Here is a 21,889-nt window from a genome sequence, read left to right on the forward strand (position 1 = left end):
TGTGGTACCTCTTTGGAAACATGATTAACCTTTAATTGTTCTTTAGGATTTTCATATTTCTATGTTTGAGAAGTATTGATACCAAGCATCAATCACAATTCATTCAATCTTGTGTATTTGCTCTTCATTAAAACATTGAACTCTTATATACTTCCAGCATCTATGAACAAGCTTGCCTTTTGTCACTGGACTAGTTTCTACTGCTTTTGTTAAATTGTTATAAATTTTCAAGGAGAGAAATGACACTGAGTTGTCATGTTTAAACAATTTGCAAAGTGACACAATGAAAAAATTGATTTGTAAAAAGCGTTCAATGCAGCAATCTATTTCTCATTTTAAAAGTAGCTTTCAGTTCTTCTGTTACTGCCAGCGGATACTGTCGAAGGATGGGTTGCTAGCATCACAACAGCTGCTCCTTTTCTTTCAGTAGAGGTGCTGATTTAAAGTCATCCAGATTGACATACATTTGGTTGTCCAGCTCATTAAGATAATTCATCTTCTGAAGCTTCCATAACAGATTGTGCTGAACAGTGCTGTGCTCACTGCTGAGTAGATAGGTGTGAATATGAGAACTGGGCTGCAAGGAGCAACTAGCCGTGTTCATTTAAATATCTTCACATATTGGTATTAAAAGGAGCAAGGAAAAAACCCAGTTCTAGAGGTCATATATTGAAAAAGAATTGCAATATTGACCAGTGATTAAAAGGAAAGGGGTATGACCATGTTCTGGATACATCTATGCTTCTTGCAACATCCAGAAGCAGATGATCTAGCTGCCCCAAAGGCTACAAGGTAGTATATGTTTTTCGTTGTTGCTGTACTGAGAGTGTCAGTTTATGTAAAAAAACTGTTTTCAATCAGGTGCACCGAGACAACCAAAGTTTAGTTAAATACTAAGCTAGAAATTAAGGTCACAGTTTTTGGAGCATACTGTTGTGGATTTAAAGTGCAAGTAGATACGGCCCTCTGTGCAAGAGACAATGAAAAAAACACCTTTGGATCAGACTGAACCCTCAGTGACTATGTTGGAGTCATTTATTGCCTGCTTTTGAAATATGTGAGTTTGCAGCCTGACCTACAGCCCTGGTGATCTCCCATGTCCCATTAAGGTACCAAATAGATGTGATCCAATCTGGGTTTCAAACCAAGTTCCGATACATGAAGTAAGCCATTTTTAATCCACAGCAGCTCTGCCAGGCATAGACTCTGCATCACCACAATTAGGTTTGTAAGGCATCTCCATTCCTACCACAACAAACTCTGCAGTTGGGTGTTAAAGGCAGCCTACTCCATCCACTTGCATTGGGGAATAAAAAGAGCCTTCACCTTCACTAGCAGCGACTGAGCCCATTCTGCTGAATCAGTGTTTTTCATCCTTGGCAACCTTAAGATGTCTGGACTTCAACGCCCAGAATTCCCTGGCTGGGGGATTCTGGGAGTTGAAGTCCACACATCTTAAAGCTGCCAAGGTTGAAAAACACTGTTAAATCATAACGCGATTTGTTTGGTTTCGTTTAAGAGTCTTAGGAGAACTTTGCCTCCTCGCCGGGAATGATTTATCCTATAAACCCTGGATAAGTAAACAGGCTGAGCGCAACGAGATGCCATCCGACGCTCTTGCGACGGGACGCAGCATGATCGAAAAGGATTCAAGAACCCCGCTTTGGAGGAATAATTGTTCGCCTCCCAGAGTCACTTGTTTGAAATGGGCGGTTATAGTAAGTAAGTAAATAAATAAAGAAGGAAGGAAGGAAGGAAGGGATGGCGTCTCTTTGCGCGGCTACCAGCTCTTAACTCTCGAAGGAAAAAACGCCCGTTAAAGAGCCGCGCCTTCGAGTTGCCGCTTTCGCCCTCCCGTTCAGCCTTCCCGGTCTGGGTCAGGGGAGTTCTCACGCGCTCAGGGAGCAGCGCGTTGCGCGATTTGAACCTTCGCTCTCCCCGTACCCACCCGGAACACTCAGGAGGAAGCGCTAAAATGGCGGCAGGAGGGGAAGTTTTGGGAGGAAGTGGCGGACGGTGAGTTGCGAGGGAAGAGGTAACCCGGGATGCTAATCACGCGGGACGCCACGGCTTGATCTTCGGTTAGGACAGAGGCGGGAGGTGAAAGCCGAGGCTTCCGAGGGTCTTCGGCCGTTGCCTCTTCCGGCTACCATACCTTTACTGTGCCTCGGATATGATGGGGGGCGGTTGCCCCGCTTGACGTTGGAAAGAAGGCCGTCGGTCTGTCTCCCCAGCCTTCTTCCTCAGCTAGCGGTTGCGTGCCCGCTGCTCTGCCAGGCTCTTAGTTTGCCAGCAGCAAGCAGTCGCTCTGCTGAAGTGGTGTACCCGGTTGCCTGTGAGCCACTCAGATGGGCGTCCTGCCCACCCGCCACCCTATAGATGCCCACCTCGCCTTAACCCCGTTTTACACTCCCTCTCTTAATTGGTTAGGAAATCGAAGTTTTCCCCAAATAGCACTAAATAGGAAACACGTTTTCTAGTTTTCCTGAATACCTCGCTCTGCATGTTAAATGAAGGTGGGATAAAAGTCGATTTGAGATGTTTAAAATGCCCAGGATTTTGTTTATTTATTAAATCAATTTATATAGCCGCCCATCTCACCATAGGCGACTCTGGGCGGCATACAACCAAGCTAAAAACAGTTTAACGTGAAATGCTGGATCAGTTGTGTTCAGAAATAATTAGATTGAGTTCTTATGTAAGAAAACAGTTTTTAACCATCATTTAGGGTTGTTGGGACAAAGGAGCAGCAACAGCAGATTAGCGTGTTTTGAAAATAAAATACTGCTGGATTTGTTTTTCTTTTCCTAATGAACCAAAGTGTATGGCTATCTATTCTTTTGCATTGAAATGAGCATTTTGCATAATTCCTGTAAGTACTATTCTAGTTTAGTAGTTTGATCAGTACTGGTAGGTTCTTAAAGAAATTTTGAACTAGTCAAAAGGACATAACTGAACCTTTTTCCAGATTAGCTTAAATTTAAAATAAATTCAACATTTAGGTTAGTATATTTTAATGCTTTAAGGATGATTATATTTTAATGCTTTAAGGATGATAATTTTCTGTAATTTTGCATAAACATTTTGGCAGCTGACAATTAAACTGCATGATTTTTTTTCTTTCATTGTTTGCATAAAGACCCACTTGTTTCTATATGCTGGAAAAAGTTAAATGATATGACAGTGCATAATAACCTCTTAATCTGAAACAATAGGTAATAGTCTTACAATGCATTTGGATATTCTTCAATAATTCTATCAATTCCCCTTCTCCTAGCCTATACAAAATTAAAGCAAAGCTGAAAAATGGCAGAGAATTCAAAAGACAGATAATAGTCAACTATAAAATTGCATTTAAACAAAAAAGGGAGTTGACTTTCCCCTCAGGAAAAAATAATACATACACAAAATAAGTCCGATGCAATGTTCAGCTTTCTTATCCTGTCAATCTGTAGTTGCCAATTCCAGATAAAATGAATCCTCATGACCCCTCCCCCCACTTCTGGCATACTTATACTGTATATAACCACACTCTAAAAAGAACAAGAACAGAACAGAAAATTAAATAATTAATAATTACATAAATTAATTTGGCACAGCAGGTGTATGCAACTTCCATTGGTTTAAAAGCTGCAACAGGTCTTGGGTAACAAGGAAGGCTACCTTCCAGAAGTCAGGAAGGGTAGTTTCCAGACTTGACTTTAAGGGTTTTAAAGGTGTGAGGTGGATGGACAGGACTTAAAGGCCATTTTACTCTTGAAAACCTTCCTGCGACATTTTACAAGGCCTAAGGCACCCCCATGTTGCCCCATAAATTTCTTCCAAACACTGCAAAAATGGGGGGGAGAATATCACCCTACATTTTTGGCTGTATCCACATCAAGATGCTTGGGGGCCGTAAAAATGATGCTGGTGAGCTATAATTTGTCTCTATGATGCAGTTTTACACCCCTTTGTAAAATGAATTAATATGCTATCTGTATACATACAATCATTTTCTCATTCATATTGAGACACGAGTACAGAATTTTTCATTTTTCTATGCTGCCTGAAGTTACACTTTTACAAGGTGGATGGTCATATAAATTCTTTAAATAAATATTCCACACATTTTTCTAGAGTGGAAGCAAGGCTGTGTTCAGGAAATATATGGCATCTCTCCTACTAAATATATGGAAGACTTTTTAAAAGAATGGCAAAATCAACATAATGAGGGAAATGGCAAAATCAAGACATGAGGAAAAAGAGGTAGAAATAAGTGACATCCCCAGATAAATAGAGTAATTTCTTAAACATTCTTTTTCAATTATTGCCCTTCTTCAGTTGTTCCCAGCATTTGTCCTGCTTCATTGCAGGATTCACTTGTTTCCACTGCACTCACAGTTCTTATGATGAAGCTGTCAATACATGATGCAACAAAGCTTCATTTTCCAGCTGGCTTGTCATAAAATCTGACACTGATTTGGGCTGAGAGGGAGGGACTTGCTCAGTATCACCCAGCTGCCTTCCATGCCCAGGAAGGACTAGGACCTGGGTTTCCCCACTTCTAGTCCACCTCTTTAACCATTACACAATACTGTCTCTCTTCTTCAGTAAGAAATTAAAGCTGAATAATTTAGAGTATGTACTTTGCAGATTCAACATGTAAAATAAATGCCACTTCTGGATTCTTATTTACTATATTAAGAGTTTAATTGCCTACATTATCTCTTGTTGAAAAACAGTATGTAAGGATGCAGATTTATTGTATCTGTTTATTTGATGTAATATATTTTTAATGTGAAGTTGTTATGTTTGTCTTTCAGAGATTCAGTAGTGCCTGAGAATTATAAATGAAACAATACTGCAAGGCTGCTTTTGCATCATATTTCTTGGATGAAATTCAAACATTTATTTTCTTTGAAGTGGACATAATCCCTACTAGTCTGCTTACATGTGTAGATCATTGCGTTACTGCGTTAGCCATTGCCTGTATGCAGCAATGACAAGACTGGAAGAAGCAAATCGAGAAGTGAACATGCATTCCTCTGTCCGCTACCTGGGCTATTTAGCCAGAATGAATTTTTTGGCTGCAATATGTATGGGTCTTTATGTCAGGTGGGAAAAAACTGCAGATGCCCTAATACTCATAATTTTTATCCTTGGACTATTTGTTCTTGGAATTGCAAGTATACTTTATTACTATTTTTCAATGGAAGCAGCAAGTTTAAGTCTTTCTAATCTTTGGTTTGGATTTTTACTTGGCCTTCTTTGTTTCCTGGATAATAATTCTTTTAAAAATGATGTGAAGGAAGAAGCAACAAAATATTTACTTCTTTCCTCCATAATTATAAGAATATTGTATGCTTTGGTGCAGAGAATATGTGGCTGCATTCAGCATCGACCCACTTTACTAACAACAGTCGAAGTACTCGAGCTGGTTGGATTTGCAATTGCCAGTACAACTATGCTGGTAGAAAAATGCATGAGTATAATTCTGTTGATTGTGGCTTTAGCAATGCTGATTATTGATTTGAGGATGAAATCATTCTTGGCAATTCCAAATTTGGTAATTTTTGGAGTTCTTGCCTCTTTGTTATTTTTTCCATCCTTGCACATACCAACAAATCCATTTGCCTTGGGATGTTTTTTTAGTTGCCTAATAGCTGATCCCCTTCTTGATGTTTATTTCAGTGGACTTTCAGTTACAGAACGTTGGAAACCTTATTTGTATCGTGGTCGAGTTTGCCGAAGATTTTCAGTAATTTTTATTGGACTTATTGAACTGATTTCTTTCATCCTCTCAGCACTTAAGCTGGGTGATTTGGATCTCTGGTATTTTGTAATACCAGGCTTTTCCATTTTTGGCATTTTCTGGATGATCTGTCACATCATTTTTCTTATAACTCTCTGGGGATTTCATACAAAACTTAATGACTGTCACAAAATATATTACACACACAGGGCAGAGAACAACAGCCTTGACAGAGTAATGGCATCTAAAGGAATGCGCCATTTTTGTTTAATTTCAGAGCAACTTGTCTTTTTCAGCCTTCTTGCAACAACAATTTTGGGTGCAGTATGTTGGCAGGTATGTTTTAATGCTTTTACAGTCTTCTGTCAAATTTTCTTTGAAGTATGTGTAGCAAAAAAGGGAGATTATAAAACAATTATGGCTAATGCTTTCAACAAAAAAATAAAAGCAAGATAGAGTATTATGCTTTGAAATGGACCCATCATGCCCTCTCTGTATACCTAAGATTTTCATTGAGCTAAAAAAAAAGGACAATCCTTTTTGTTGTGTGGCTCACCGCTTGACTGATTGGTGAGAGAGAGAGAGAGAGAAAACATTTTATTTAACAATAGCACTGTATGAAGTGGTGGTATGGGGTTATTCTTCTCTGAAGACATATATCTACAAAATAATTCTCCATGCTTAATTACAGAATGACTCTTTGGATTGTCACAAGACATGACCAAAGTCTCTCTTGTTTAAAATAAGCTAGTTATTTTCAATACATTTCTCTTTGTTTTTATATATCAATATGAAGTGCCTCTCTTTTTCTCTTATCTCTTTTTTTCCCCCCCAACAAGACAGGAAATGTCTTTTAGTTCTATCAGCTGTTTGTCTAACTGGGATTGTTGAAGTTACACTAATTTTAGTTTCTTGCGGAAAGTTAAAAGATCTGTAAACCAAGTTGCCTTCAGAGCAAACTTAACTGCCTTCATAGTTTAAGGATATCATTGTTTCTCTAATTTTAGGAAGCAGCTCCTTGAATTTCTCTGTCTCCTTATCATCAGCTGGTCCCTTTCCATTTGCTTTTAGTCACTGAATCAACATAATTATTATTTTAACAATGGCTTCTATTAATTTCCTTATGCTTAGCATTGTTTCATTATGTTTATAAGAACTAAGACTGGTGAGGCAGGGACAAATAGTTTTCAGGCTAGGGAGAACTGTTATGTAAATGTATTGCAGTTGCCTCCCAAGGCCATCAGGAAACAGGACAAGTATCCGTTAACTCAGCTGGGCAATAGGGGAAAAAAAAAGTTTATACTTGTTTCCACTTCAGTGGCACTCAATTGTTTATCAGTGAACATAAATTATTATTCCATCATCATTTTCCTTGTTTTCCTGAAAAATGCACATTTATGTAAAAAATATTAATACTTTTTTTAATTGGAAATACAAGAACTAGGCCTTCTAATGTAAATATTTGGCTGAGTCTGTGCATATCATATTTAATAAGCATCTATAGCTATAATTTTGTTAAAGCCATAGTGTGTATTATTGAACTTTTTATTGGATGAGGTTAGGACCAAATTCAGAGTTAGCACTGGTTAAGATTATTGCATTTGGATCATGTTTAAAGAAATTGTGATTTTAAATATCCTGTATTTTCATTCACATTTGCAAACTGATAAACTGTAATTGTATGAATTCATCTCTTACAACAAATAACAAATTCATTTATTGTAGAAATCCAATGGAATCTTCATGAGTGTTTTTTTGATTGTCTTGCCCCTTGAATCTATGGCTCATGGGTTATTTCATGAACTGGGACAGTGTTTGGGAGGCACATGTGTTGGCTATGCGATTGTGATCCCTACCAATTTTTGCAGGTAAGAGTTAATGCTTACATGTTATTTAGTATATCATAGTCATCTAATGGATACTAATTTACCTACTAGATTTGCGTGGTCTTTTTTTCCTTTACTTATCCTAATCTTATTCTGAGAAGCTGCACGTGCCATATTAGAGGAATTCATGGGGATGTGATAATTTGTCATTAAAACTGACTTAGCACGCAGTTCTAACTAAACTTTAAGAAAGAAAAACAATTGTAACGTTAACTGCTCTTTGTTCGGGATGGAATCCTTCCTAAGAGCAAGTTCAGGTCAAATTTTTAAAAAGAGAAACTTTCCAACTGAAGTTCTATTACTATTATTTCTTTTCCCTGGAAAACTTCTTCTGTTCATTCCAGCTTGGCTGTTTACCTGCTTTCTGCAATAGTTTTGGATTTAAAAACTTGATATCAGTAACTGTTGGTGCTTCTTGTGGCATCTCATCTTTCTGGGAGGTGAACAGATTGCAGGGAAGTGATGAATGAGCCTCGAGGCAAAGGAAAAGGTTACAATAGCATCTTGAATTCCTGTCAAATAAAACTAATAGAAAAATGAGGGGGTGTTTTCTTCTAGGCCATAGAATAATTGGTGCCTGTGTATTTCTGCTGATTACAACTAGGTTTTGTTGAAGTGGCTAATAATGTCTGAGTAAAACCACTTCACTTGGTTGAATGCTCATCTAGACAAAAATCTACCTCCATATAAATATCAGAAAACAGATAGATATTCATACTTAGCACATCAGTGAGAACTAGGACTATGTTAAAAACTATGTCCATTGCATATATTGTCAATGAGACACAGAAATCTTCCAAGGTTTAGGCTGCTAATTTAAGCCATTTGTAACTGACCATTCCGGTTTTAAAATGTAAGCAGTCACAATGGTGAATTATTTCATAATATAACATTGGACAGTGAAGAAACTTATAAAATCACAAGAAGTTGTATTCATTACACAACTTTTTCCATTTTTTTTTCCCTTCTCTTTCCTTCAGTCCTGATGGCCAACCAACATTGCTTCCACCTGAGCATGTGCAAGAGCTAAATTTGAGGTCAACAGGCATGCTTAATGCGATCCAAAGGTTCTTTGCGTATCATATGATTGAGACTTATGGTTGTGATTATTCCACAAGTGGACTTTCATTTGACACATTACATTCTAAACTAAAGTCTTTTCTTGAACTTCGGACATCAGATGGACCTAGGCATGATACCTATATATTATACTACAGTGGTCATTCTCATGGCACTGGGGAATGGGCACTTGCAGGCAAGTACTGAATATTTTTTTTTCATTTATACATATTTAAAGCTCATTTATGTCATTATTTTCAAAAACAATTTTAGTAGCTTCTTTAATACAATAGAACTAAAGAGAATCTGATAAAGGAGGCATGCGTACATTATCAGACATGATAACACATCAATCAGTGCATGCTACTAATACATAAATGGTAGCTAGCTTTCTCTGAGCTTTTACTCAGTTTCTTTCACTACAGCAGATACCTTGGGGATTTGCATAGTACCTGATTATTACAAATTTACAAAATTTTGCAAGAGGGAGGTGGTAAGGGAACTTTGGTATGTATGCAGATTTTTTGAATTCAAGCTATTATCTCTAATTTGTTTTATCCTCTATCAAATCATTATGTTGGAAGGGCCATAAGACTGTGTGGCATAAAACCTGAAGGGTACAGCCATAATCGCTCTGACAGATGGCTGGCCACCTCTGCTTTGTATTTCCAGCAAAAGGGAACCTCATCATTGCCCAACTTTGTCTATTCCATTGTTTAAGTATCTCTTACAGTAGGGAGTTTCTCTTAATGTTGAGATAAAACCTGTCTTCTTGCAAAATCCTTTTCTCCTGAGCCATAGAAAGCAGTGCTCTGTTTTATCATAATTTTTCTGATACTCGGAGGCTTATATCATATATTCCCTTAATCTTCTCTCTAGGCGAAACATATCACATGATTTTCATAGTTTTTTGGTCATTTCATCCTAATCTCTATTCTTTAGAATATTCAGATTGTCAATATCTTTTGAGCCTGAATATAGTTTTCAAGCATAGGATATAATACAGTAGATTGCTTTGCTTGACTGTGAACCATTAAATTGCAGCACTGCTATCTCATATTTAGCTTGTAATTCATTAAAATTCCTAAATTCTTGTCACATGGTCTGGACCCAGCTAAATCTTTTCCATTCTATAGCAATATATTTTAATCTTCTATACTTCATTTTGTTACTTTTGGCTCATGTTCCAATCTGTTAAGAACTTTTAAAACTTGATTTTGCTCCCTATCTAAGGTTTACTAGGATTGCCCAAGTCATTTATTAAAACATTGGTCAACACAGAATCCTATAGACTTGGTTCAAGAACTTTTTCCAAACTCACATTGAGCCATTAGAGAGCACTTGTTGGATATGTCTCTCAATCAGCTGTAGATTCAATTAGTAGATTTTGTCAAAAACATTATTGTTTTCATGATCTATAAGATTAATAGTTACCAAAAAGAAAATAAAGTTGTTCTACCATGGCTTATTCTTGATAAATTTATGTTGGTTCCTAGCATTTAATAAACTTTTCTATAAAGTTGTCCATCATTGATCTCAGGCTGGTCTCATAGGTTTTTGCTATTCTGTTTTATATCTCTTTGGTTATATATCCCTAATTCTAACTCTAAGGCCTTGACTTGTTAGAAAATTTCCATGCAACCTAGGTTTCACTTTTTCCATTCTCATATGGAAAGTTTGTCAGTGAGTCTTCAGCATTTAATTTGTCATATTCTCACACTGCAGTTTTACACAGGGCATCTTTCTTATCAAAATGTTTAGTTTTGAGAATGTGCTCAACTTCTTTCTGAAAGCCATTCTGAAATTGGATTTCTTAAAATCCATGGTACACAATCTACTGTGTGTAGTTTCGGTGTCTTCAGTGTCATGAATGCTTAGATGATAACGTTAATTTCCCTTTAAAGTTCCCATCATTTTTATTTCACTGTTTCTTGCTCTTCTAGATAAAGTCCAAGATATCAGATCTGCTTGCTCCTTCTCCACTTAGTTGTCAGCATATATATTGCATGTTCCACTCTTAGCAAAGTTAACAGTTCCAGATATTATAATAGTCAAAATCCCTCATTAATATTATGTTTCGGCTTGAAGCTTCGTTATCTGGTTCAGGGAGATGTCATTATAATGGGAACATAAGCCTTCTGCAAGTGCAAGCAGTATCTCATGGGAGCCAGAATTTGGTTGGGGTACTTGACTCCCAAATGGGGGGAATCTGACACATGCAGCAGTTCCCCCTGCATTCTCCCAGCAGCTGGGAAGAGCCTTTTAATAGGCTGTTGCCACCACTTTCATTCAGGGACAAATTTCCCCCCGTGCTTTTACTTTGGAGGAGGAAAGTGGGAAGATCCTCCTGCTTCTATTCTTTTTTATAGTGTCAGAGCTGCAAGGGGTGTTGTACCACTTCCCCAAAAGAATGAATGTAACATATAATTAGAAAATATAAGCCTTTTATTATGTATGTTAAATTCAAGAACCAGTTTGCCTTAGAAGGGAATGGGAAAGAAACTAAGAAATCAGAATTCCTGCCAGCAGCAAGGAACCTGCGTGCTCACACACGCACACACGTTTCATAGCAAGGACACAAAGAAAAACTCAGATAAATCCATAAAACCAATTAACCAAAGAAGTCTAATTGTATATTGTTTGATGTTTACCCTAGATCACTCATTTCTTTTAATTCAGCAATTCTCATTCCAGGATTGGGGAGGTTGGTCCTTACCTGGCCAAAACTAGCTGGGGAGATTCCCCTCCCTCCAGTCTTCTTGAATTAGAAAGTAAAAGCAAACGCACAATTGAGTCTGCTCTCTCATCTTTTCAAAAGCTAACTTGAGAGACAAAGAAACCTCTATCCTGATTGATTGCTCAGTTTTTGTTTTTTTGCAGGCTTGGATGGTATCTTGATGGCAGCTTGAATTTCCCAATAACACTTTTATGTCTGGATTCCTTAGGGCAGCTCCCTCCCCATTTTTTATAACTAATTACAGTGGGGCAAAAAAGTATTTAGTCAGCCACCAATTGTGCAAGTTCTCCCACTTAAAAAGATGAGAGAGGCCTGTAATTTTCATCATAGGTATACCTCAATTGTGAGAGACAAAATGGGGGGAAAAATCCAGAAAATCACATTGTCTGATTTTTAAAGAATTTATTTGCAAATCATGGTGGAAAATTAAGTATTTGGTCAATATCAAAAGTTCATCTCAATACTTTGTTATATATCCTTTGTTGGCAATGACAGAGGTCAAACGTTTTCTGTAAGTCTTCACAAGGTTTTCACACACTGGTGTTGCTGGTATTTTGGGCCATTCCTCCATGCAGATCTCCTCTAGAGCAGTGATGTTTTGGGGCTGTCGCTGGGCAACACGGACTTTCAACTCCCTCCAAAGGTTTTTCATGGGGTTGAGATCTGGAGACTGGCTAGGCCACTCCAGGACCTTGAAATGCTTCTTACGAAGCCACTCCTTCGTTGCCCGGGCGGTGTGTTTGGGATCATTGTCATGCTGAAAGACCCAGCCACGTTTCATCTTCAATGCCCTTGCTGATGGAAGGAGGTGTTCACTCAAAATCTCACGATACATGGCCCCATTCATTCTTTCCTTTACACGGATCAGTCGTCCTGGTCCCTTTGCAGAAAAACAGCCCCAAAGCATGATATTTCCACCCCTATGCTTCACAGTAGGTATGGTGTTCTTTGGATGCAACTCAGCATTCTCTCTCCTCCAAACACGACGAGTTGAGTTTAGACCAAAACATTCTACTTTGGTTTCATCTGACCATATGACATTCTCCCAATCCTCTTCTGGATCATCCAAATGCTCTCTAGCAAACTTCAGACGGGCCCAGACATGTACTGGCTTAAGCAGGGGGACCCATCTGGCACTGCAGGATTTGAGTCCCTGGCAGCATAGTGTGTTACTGATGGTAGCCTTTGTTACTTTGGTCCCAGCTCTCTGCAGGTCATTCACTAGGTCCCCCCGTTTGGTTCTGGGATTTTTGCTCACCATTCTTGTGATCATTTTGACCCCACAGGGTGAGATCTTGCATGGAGCCCCAGATTGAGGGAGATTATCAGTGGTCTTATATGTCTTCCATTTTCTAATTATTGCTCCCACCATTGATTTCTTCATACCAAGCTGCTTGCCTATTGCAGATTCAGTCTTCCCAGCCTGGTGCAGGTCTACAATTTTGTTTCTGGTGTCCTTCAACAGCTCTTTGGTCTTCGCCATAGTGGAGTTTGGAGTGTGACTGTTTGAGGCTGTGGACAGGTGTCTTTTATACTGATAACAAGGTCAAACAGGTGCCATTACTACAGGTAGCGAGTGGAGGACAGAGGAGCCTCTTAAAGAAGTAGTTACAGGTCTGTGAGAGCCAGACATCTTGCTTGTTTGTAGGTGACCAAATACTTATTTTCCACCATGATTTGCAAATAAATTCTTTAAAAATCAGACAATGTGATTTTCTGGATTTCCCCCCCCATTTTGTCTCTCATAGTTGAGGTATACCTATGATGAAAATTACAGGCCTCTCTCATCTTTTTAAGTGGGAGAACTTGCACAATTGGTGGCTGACTAAATACTTTTTTGCCCCACTGTATATGAGTTAGCTGAATGGTCTGTGCAGACTGTCACAATAATACACTTTATTCTCATTCTTCTTGCACTTATCCAAATTCTTTGAACAGGGCTTTTTCAAGTCTCAGATTTATGCATTTGTGTATACTGTATACATTGTTTTTTGCATAACAACACTCTCCCTTTGTCAGCCCTTTGAGGTAGTCCAGACAAGAAGCACCAACCATGAGTGTTAACACTATCTTTATTGTAAAGTTACAGTAACAGAATCTTACAAGTCTGAAAGTACCTCTCTCCTCCCTTACTCTTACTGTCCCAAAAACTAAGGTAGGTCCCTTCTGAGATGTTTTCTCCACACACATTTGGACTCAGATTTCATTTATCAGACTGTTGTCTATGCTGTGGCTCTTCCTCCTATCTCCCAAGATCATTCCCACATACCGTTACATCCTTCCTATCCCTCAACCGCTATTTTCATATCATGAGTCTTATCCTACCTTATAGGAGTATCTATGGAATTGCATCTCCCCGCCCCGTGTTGGGATTCAAATTTCACTTAAATGTATACATATTATATAGACAGGTGTGACAATGAATGTTCTAACTTCCTAATTTCCCATTATATTTGCCCATATATTATTGAGCATTCTCACTGTCTTGCTTCCTCCTTTATCATTACCATTCTTATCCCTAATAACTGGCTTAGTAGTTAGCTGTGGAGTTTTGCAGTTCTCTCCTATGGAGAGAATATCAATGAGATATGATAACAATGAAAATCTAAATCTCTATTTAGTATTCAAAATAATTCTACCAAGGGATTGCTGTGTAGTACAATAATGTAGTCAGTGGCCTTAATTGCATTTTTAAGAGAAGTTTACTGTATTTGAGTAGTTTAATAATGTTGTTTCACTGTTGGAGGATTGGTAGGTGCACGGTGGTATGAAAAATTAGCAGCTAAGCAATCATGCATAAACCATGAGCTGCAAAATGGTTTGAAAAGTTGAGCTCATTGGCTGAATAAACTCAGGGTTTAGGTCATAAAGCTTTTCTGCATTATTAGAACTGTGTGCTTAACTGTTACCTTCATGAATTTGCATACATAAAAAGATCTTAGAATGGCTGCCCTTGGGTGGATAAAATGAAAAAAGCAAGTAGAAGGCAGGAGCATTATTTGTAATGCTCCTGCCTTCAAATAAACCACATTCACAATTTATCTGCAAAATTTTACAGTAAATTATTTTAGGGAAAGAAGCCTCCTTAAGCCGTATATAGTGAGTTAATAAAACATGTTTTCAGACCTGGGAAGAGATTTTTTTTTATTTTATTCAATAAACACATACACATACATACAAATATAACTGGTTTCCAACTTCTATTACTTTTACACATAAATTTAATAATCACAATTATAAAATGAAACATTAGACATGTACCCCACCCCCAGGACCAATATTTTACTTAATCATTCCTCTTTCCAAAAATATAATAATTCTTGTGTAGGTGTACATCCTTTCCTTTTCAATAAAACAAATTCTATAAATATATTCCATATCTCTGGAAAGTCATTTCGACTTTGCAACCCCCTTCTAACTTTAATATTACATGTTAACTTATCATTGATTGCAATATCCCACACATCTTTATATCATTTCTCTATTTGATAATCGCCTTGTGTTTTCCATTTTCTAGCTATCATTAGTCTTGCCGCCGTCATTAAATTTATAATTAAATCTTTAGTAGTTTGAGTGCATCTAACCTTATCATATACTGATAACAGTGCTATATCCAGACATACTTCCAAATGTATCCCAATTATCTCATTTATCTCTTTAAATACCTGTTGCCAAAACTTCTGTACCTGTTTACAACTCCACCACATAGGGAGATAAGTACCTGACTCCTGACATCCCCTCCAACATGTTGCTGAATATTTCCTATCTATTTGATTTAATCTTACAGGTGCCAAATACCATCTCCAGACCAATTTAAAGTAATTCTCCTTTATCCTTAATGACTTAATTTTTAAAATATGCATATCCCATATCCTATCCCAACTCTGATTACTTATTTGTTGTGTTAAGTCATAATCCCATACTGATTTGAGATAATTTGTTGATCTTCAATTTCTAATAATATCTTATAAATTTCACTTGTTTCACCTTTAATAACTATATTGTCTTCTTTGTATTTTCTCTCTAGAATCATCTTCTCGAATCTTGTGTAACCTCTACATTATTTTCATTTATCCACCCCCAGTCCACTTCTCTAATTGCATACAGTTAAGCCACAATATCTTTCTTCCCCTTAACACCTCTCTTATTCTATCTTTACTATTCATTTCTATCACCCAATCCTTATTCAAAATATTTTCTTCTCCCTTAATTCCTTTTCCAGTTCCTTCTTTAAATTTATAGGGAACTTTTCCATCATCACCACTGGGGTCAATGGGGAGACAGCTGGCATTAATTTCTTTATATTTTGCCCAAAACCTTAAAATAGTTTTTAAAAAGGGGTTTTCAACCCCTCCCAGCCGTTTCTTAGTTTATTAAAATATACATTTTCCAATTTCTGTTTTACTTCTTGCGTTTCCACCTCTAACCAGTTCAACTCTCCTTGTCCTACCATACCATCTATGATATATCTTATTTGATTAGCTATATAATAAAGTCTTAAATTTGGAAGCCCCAATCCTCCAGCTTTTTGAGACTTATACCATCTATTTTTATTCACCCTTGCTTTCTTGTCCCCATTACAAAAATTATTAAACATGGTTTGCCAACTCTTCATCTCTATCTCTGATACCTTAATTGGTAACATCCTAAATTAAAAAATTTATTCTAGGTAAAATCTTCATTTTAATAATTGCTATTCTGCTATTCTAAAGTCAAAATAATTTATAGAGCTCTAGTCTAAAGATTCTCAGCTTCCAACTCACTCACCAACATACATACACTCATTCATTCATTCATTCATTATATATATATATTGTTTGAACGTAGGAGTCCAGCTTTTAAGTTCCCTCTGACTGGGAGTTCTCCGTTCCGCATTGCTACTCCATGTCGCTGATGCTCCGCCCCAGACCAGGGAAGAGATTATATTTTGATTCTGTTAGCCCCATTTGCCACAGTGAAAATATTACTCTACTAATCCTCTACTAATATCATTTGATTGATTGCAAGTTAAAAAATGACTGAACTCTTTAACCTTGTAGGTGTAACTTTTGGAAATGTGTAACTTGAATACAAGTAGTCCCCAGGATAAGAACGCCTGGGTTACAGATGACTCATAATTAAGAATGGAGCCTATTGTAGCAAAAATCGAGTTACATACACAATGATTTGAGTTAACTACACAATACTACTTATTCAGGTAGTCCTCAATTATCACAATTGGGACTGAAATTTAGGTTGCTAAGCAATGCAGTGGTTAAGCAAATTATCACATGACCGGAACTGATTTTACAACCTTTTTTGCAGCAGTTGTTAAGCGAATCACCATGGCTGTTGAGTGAATCACATGGTCATTAAGCAAATCACACAGTCATTAAATGAATCACATGGTTCCCCATTGATTTTGCTTGCTGGAAGCCGTCCGGGAAGGTTACAAATAGTGGTCACATGACCCCAGGATGCTGTAACTTGTAATGTTGTAAGCATGAGCTGGTTGCCAAGCGCCCAGATCACGATCATGTGACCAGGTGGGTGCTGCGATGGTCGTAACATCGGGCACCAGTCATAAGTCACTTTTAGTGCCGTTGTAACTTTGAACAGTTGTTAAATGAGTGGTCTTTAAGTGAGGACTACCTGTACAGTATTATACAATAATACTGTTCTAGTTTTCATACAAATTTGGGCTAGCCCCCAGAGGCCTGGTGTTGCTACCATCGGCCTCCTGGATTTCTTTTCCTTTTATTTTTCTAAACGTGTCTTAAAATACAAATTTTAATTGTATATTTATTTATTGTTTTAATATGTTGTGAGCTGCCCAGAGTCCCCCATTGGGGGGAGATGGGTGGGGACAATTTTAATAAATAAATAAATAAATTTGACTTAAGGACAGACCTTGGGAATGGAACTTGTTCTTAAACTGGGGACTACCTGTATTTTATTCAATAACCAAAATTTTTTAAAACAATTCAACATTTTTATCATTGTAAAAGAATTGATGGAGGTTTTAAAATAAATCTCTCATCTAATTAAAAGTAAACTGCTTACTTGAGTGGTTCTTCCTGGATAGCATAACTGCTCTAGTTAATTCTGATTACATAACATGTTGTTTCTTTTAGGATTTAAATGGGAATTGGTAACAAGAATAGGAAAGCCCCATAGGGCTGCCATTACTTTGCCTTCTTTAGGTGCACTGACTCTTGATGGAGGAAATTTTTTTTTTTAATTTTTGGAAATGGTGATGGTTCCAAAGCATGTTTACTCTGACCTCTGATTCATAAACAGAATGTGTAACTTTGATCTATAATCAAGGTTTGTTTTTCTTAAAGTATCTTTGCTTTGGTCCAGTGTGTCATCTGAATCTGAACAAATGACTTATGTTTAAGAAACCATTATTACAGAGTTGCTTTTACACTATTCTGGTTTTATTTTACTCTACAGGCTCAGAATTGGAGATACAAAAGAGATAAGAAGATTTGGCCTTGTATTAGTCTGAACACATACTATATACTAGATAGGCCAAAGGGAAATAAGACAGGTTGGCTGTGATTTGCCTTTTCATCTGCTGTGTATTTGTTGGGTAATATTAACTCATGGCTAACATTAAGACATACTTTCTTTTTTCATTTTAAGAGCATTTTGTATGACAGACGATAGCATATTTTAATTGTTCAAGTATGGCCAGTGCTTTAAGAAAAAGATGAGAGAAGACAGACTTCTAGATTCTACATTCCAAAGAGGTGGACAATGTATTTTTATTTTATTGCCAGACATATTTTTTGTCCTCCATGAACTGACTGCATGGAGCTTCATTACTATAACTTTTCATGTATAGGATTCCTATCATGAAGTTGACCTGAGCAAAACAACATTGAGGACATTCTTGCAGGTCATACACATTTTCTAGTATATTTAAAAAATGATATGACTAAATATAATCAGACTGGTCTGAAATAAGAATGGTTTCTTTTTTGTAATTATTGCATTTCTGGCTCCCCCACAGGTGGTGATTCATTACAGCTCGATACGCTTTTAGAGTGGTGGAGAGAGAAGAATGGCTCCTTTTGTTCGCGGCTTATTATAGTATTGGACTGTGAGAATGCGCAGCCTTGGGTTAAAGAAGTAAGAAAAATCAGTGATATGTATATTGCAGTGCAAGGAGCAGAACTGGCTAAAGTAGTAGACATAGAAGAAGCAGATCCTCCACACCTTGGTGATTTCACTAGAGAATGGGTTGAATACAACTGTAACTCTGATCACAATATCAGCTGGTTTGAAAAGGGGCGTACTGTGAAAGCTGTGTATGGAGTGTCAAAAGGGTGGAGTGACTATACTTTACATTTGCCAACTGAAAGTGATGTTGCCAAACACTGGATGATGTATTTTCCCCGCATCACATACCCATTGGTTCATCTTGCAAACTGGTTCTGTGGGCTTAATCTCTTCTGGATTTGCAAAACTTGTTTTAGGTGCTTAAAACGATTAAAAATGAGTTGGTTTCTTCCCACAGTATTGGATACAGGACAAGGCTTCAAACTCGTCAGATCTTAATTAAGAACCAGAAGTGAGAGCTCTTACAACTTGAAACAGGACTGACGTGTAACTCTTTTATTTGTCACATTTTACTTTTTGAAGAAATGTTGCTACTTTTGTAGCTATATTCCTTTTTGTATTTTCTTGAGCAAATACAAGATTTTGGAAGAATAAGAAACTCCATTAGAAAACAAAGACAGTGTAGATGTTAAGTGAAATTTGTTCCCAAATTGGATTTCAATTCCATAAAAGCCATTAAATATGACCATAGACTTGAGAGACAGCTTTGTGTGCTTCTTTGCATTGCAGGCTGTCTGATATAAATTGGCAAATTTCACACTTATTACCGTTGGATTCCTGTAATGTTCTGAATACTCCAAAGGGCAAATGTATCCACTTCAGCCCTAGGTCATTGGAAGAGAGACTACTGAATCATGGTCACATTTTGTTTTGAAGGGTTTCAAAATGTAAAGTGGCAAAGAACTAAAATAAATTAAGAAGTTATGCCAGGTAGATAGCTATAAGGCTATTGGCACTTTAATTCATGTTGAAGTGAACTAAAGTGAATGTTACATTTTTCCATGAAACATTTATGTGCAGATAGTAGAATAGGAGCCTCACATCCTAATCCTAGATAAACATACATGGGAGTAACTGTTACTGATGTCAGTGGAGCTTATTCCCCAGTATTCTTAGGATTGCAGCCATAATGTTTCATCTTGGAAATGATGCTGATATGAATTTTTGAATATTTCAAGCCTTAATTAACACAACAACATAAACAAGTTCTTGGGTTCAGTTTTGCTGAATTCAGCAAGGTTAAACTGATATTTTTCTCTGATTTTCATTGGAGGAAGCAAAGCAATTTTTTGGATTATATGTTTTTCCTCACACTGAAACACACTGATTTTAATTAAAAAATACATTCTTAAGCTGCAGAATCTTTTTCCCTGTGGAGCTATAAAATAATTGAGTAACAGCTAAGATCCAGACATTAAAATTTGAGATATTTTCAGTTCATTTTTTCTTGGTGTTCAATTTTTAGTTCTAATTATTCACAGAATACTAATTACTCATACAACAGTTTTATAACTATAAAATGAATATAAAGTATCCCCACAAATCCATTTAATGTTTCTAATTATGGGAATTAAGTGGCATGTTTTCACTTCTCTTTTACTGTATAAAAAGTACAGCACAATGAAAGCATATAGACAAAGTTTGTCATCTCTGGAGATAATAGGATATAATCTGCATTCTTACCTTAAGTTTTTAAATGGAAATCTGTTTTGTAATTATTGATTACAGTATTTTACTTTAAAGTTTTGTCAAGTACTATAAAAATAGAGTCACAATGCATTAAGCCACTCCTATATCTAGCCAAATTACTATTAGTTACAGAATTTTAATTTAAAATGTGCACTAACAGTAATGGTACAGCCAAAACCTCACTAATTGTACTTTTTCTACTTAAGACACCTTTCTGTCTAACATAGACACAAACTATCTGTCATAGTTTGACAGATTCAGGAATTGGGGAAAATTCTTTCTCTTGCATTGCATATTCCATTCAACAGTAATGGTCTGCAGAGACCTATGCCCCTAAGTAACCATTTGCCAAAAGAGAACATTCAAAGTACAGGTAACATCAGCTACATGTTCTTCAACCAATAACAACAAATAAGGCATTCTGTGATGATTACATCAAGATGAGACTATAGCTAAAAATCAGGAGTTTTTCTAAAACAAGTTCTGTGCAGATGCCAGAATATGAGACTAACCCAGTTATTGAGTAAATCAATCATGATTTTAAATAATATTAGAGAGGTAAATAGGCCTAAATGAGATCACAGTATTTTTGTCCTAAAGTGCAGTTTCAGCCAAAAAATCAGTTTTATTTCAAATTATTAGGACTTGCTTAACACTATGCTGAGCAGTGAGAAAAAAATACCTTGAAAGTGATTTCTGACACTAGTTATTATTTAAAATATTGTTTTAGAATATAGTATTCCCATGCAGTAATTGTCTTAGCTCATTACATTTCATTTGTTCTTTTTATACACATTTCCTATAACATGCAGGTTCTGATGTCTCCAAATAATTTGCATCTAAGTGGAGAGTATATTAATTATATCTGTAAAAGGAATAAGCCATTTTGTTGATCTTATAGCTACATTCTTTTCTCAGCATTGTGAATATTTTTGTTCAATTGTTTTATTTGGATTTTTTGAGGTTTTGGTATGCTAAAAGTGATTAAGCCTGAATTTACTGTCAGCAATGAATAACATTCTTCTTGGAAAAAAATCCTTATTACCATTTTTTATTGAACTTATACTATAAAAATATTATTTATATACACATGGCTCTTTTGTATGATGCTTTTACATTTTTATCTAAGTCTATATTCAAGCATTTAATTTTATTTATTTTTTATTAAACTTAATTGGATTGGGTAGAATTGACATAAATTGATCTTCTTCCCCGCGTTTGGGGAGCATGTAGCTAGGCAAAGAGAGATGTAATAACTTCTTGGTTATTTTATTTTAATAGGATCTTGCCTTTTCCTTTGGCAATCTTTTCTTCAGCAGAACAGCACCTATGGTTAAGAATTGTTCTAACATCTGGTCAATTCTGCCTCCCTGCCAGTGGGATGTATTTTAACTTTTGGAATGAGGAAACATGTATAAAATTAATACTGGTTTTGCCATAAATTAAGCTGGTTTTGTAGCAGCCTTTAATTTCTCTGTATTTCCTAATACAATGCCTAACCATATGGAAAATATTTCTAAATCAGCCACTTAATAACCAACTTTTTTGAAAAACTTAGCTGGGTTTTGAATACAAACTTGATTTAGTCATGTTCATTAAATTCAGAATGAAAAATCTTGCACTTGAGTATCTTAATATATACAACATTTATACAATTTCAACAAATAACATTTAGTG

General features: G+C 36.5%; 1 protein-coding gene across 4 annotated transcripts; it reads left to right on the forward strand.

Moving 5' to 3' along the window:
* The first annotated feature begins 1,558 nt into the window (after nt 1–1,558).
* Nucleotides 1,559–21,299, forward strand: TMEM168 (transmembrane protein 168). Of its 4 annotated transcripts, none has more exons than XM_025167972.2 (5): nt 1,559–1,722; nt 4,806–6,070; nt 7,460–7,602; nt 8,601–8,875; nt 18,414–21,299. In XM_025167972.2, exons 2-5 carry the CDS (start codon nt 4,934–4,936, stop codon nt 18,959–18,961), a joined length of 2,103 nt encoding a protein of 700 aa, XP_025023740.1. In that variant the 5' UTR covers nt 1,559–1,722; nt 4,806–4,933; the 3' UTR covers nt 18,962–21,299. The 4 variants fall into 4 exon arrangements, with proteins under 4 accessions (XP_025023740.1, XP_087997846.1, XP_007430360.1 ...); XM_088141720.1 differs by lacking the exon at nt 1,559–1,722 and adding an exon at nt 1,768–2,035; XM_007430298.4 differs by lacking the exon at nt 1,559–1,722 and adding an exon at nt 1,768–2,016.
* The last annotated feature ends 590 nt before the right edge of the window (nt 21,300–21,889 follow it).

The sequence above is a fragment of the Python bivittatus genome, unplaced genomic scaffold (assembly GCF_059951505.1).
Source record: "Python bivittatus isolate LINGU-HERP-01145 unplaced genomic scaffold, Pbiv_v1 ctg000330_np1212, whole genome shotgun sequence".
NCBI classification, from domain to species: domain Eukaryota; kingdom Metazoa; phylum Chordata; class Lepidosauria; order Squamata; family Pythonidae; genus Python; species Python bivittatus.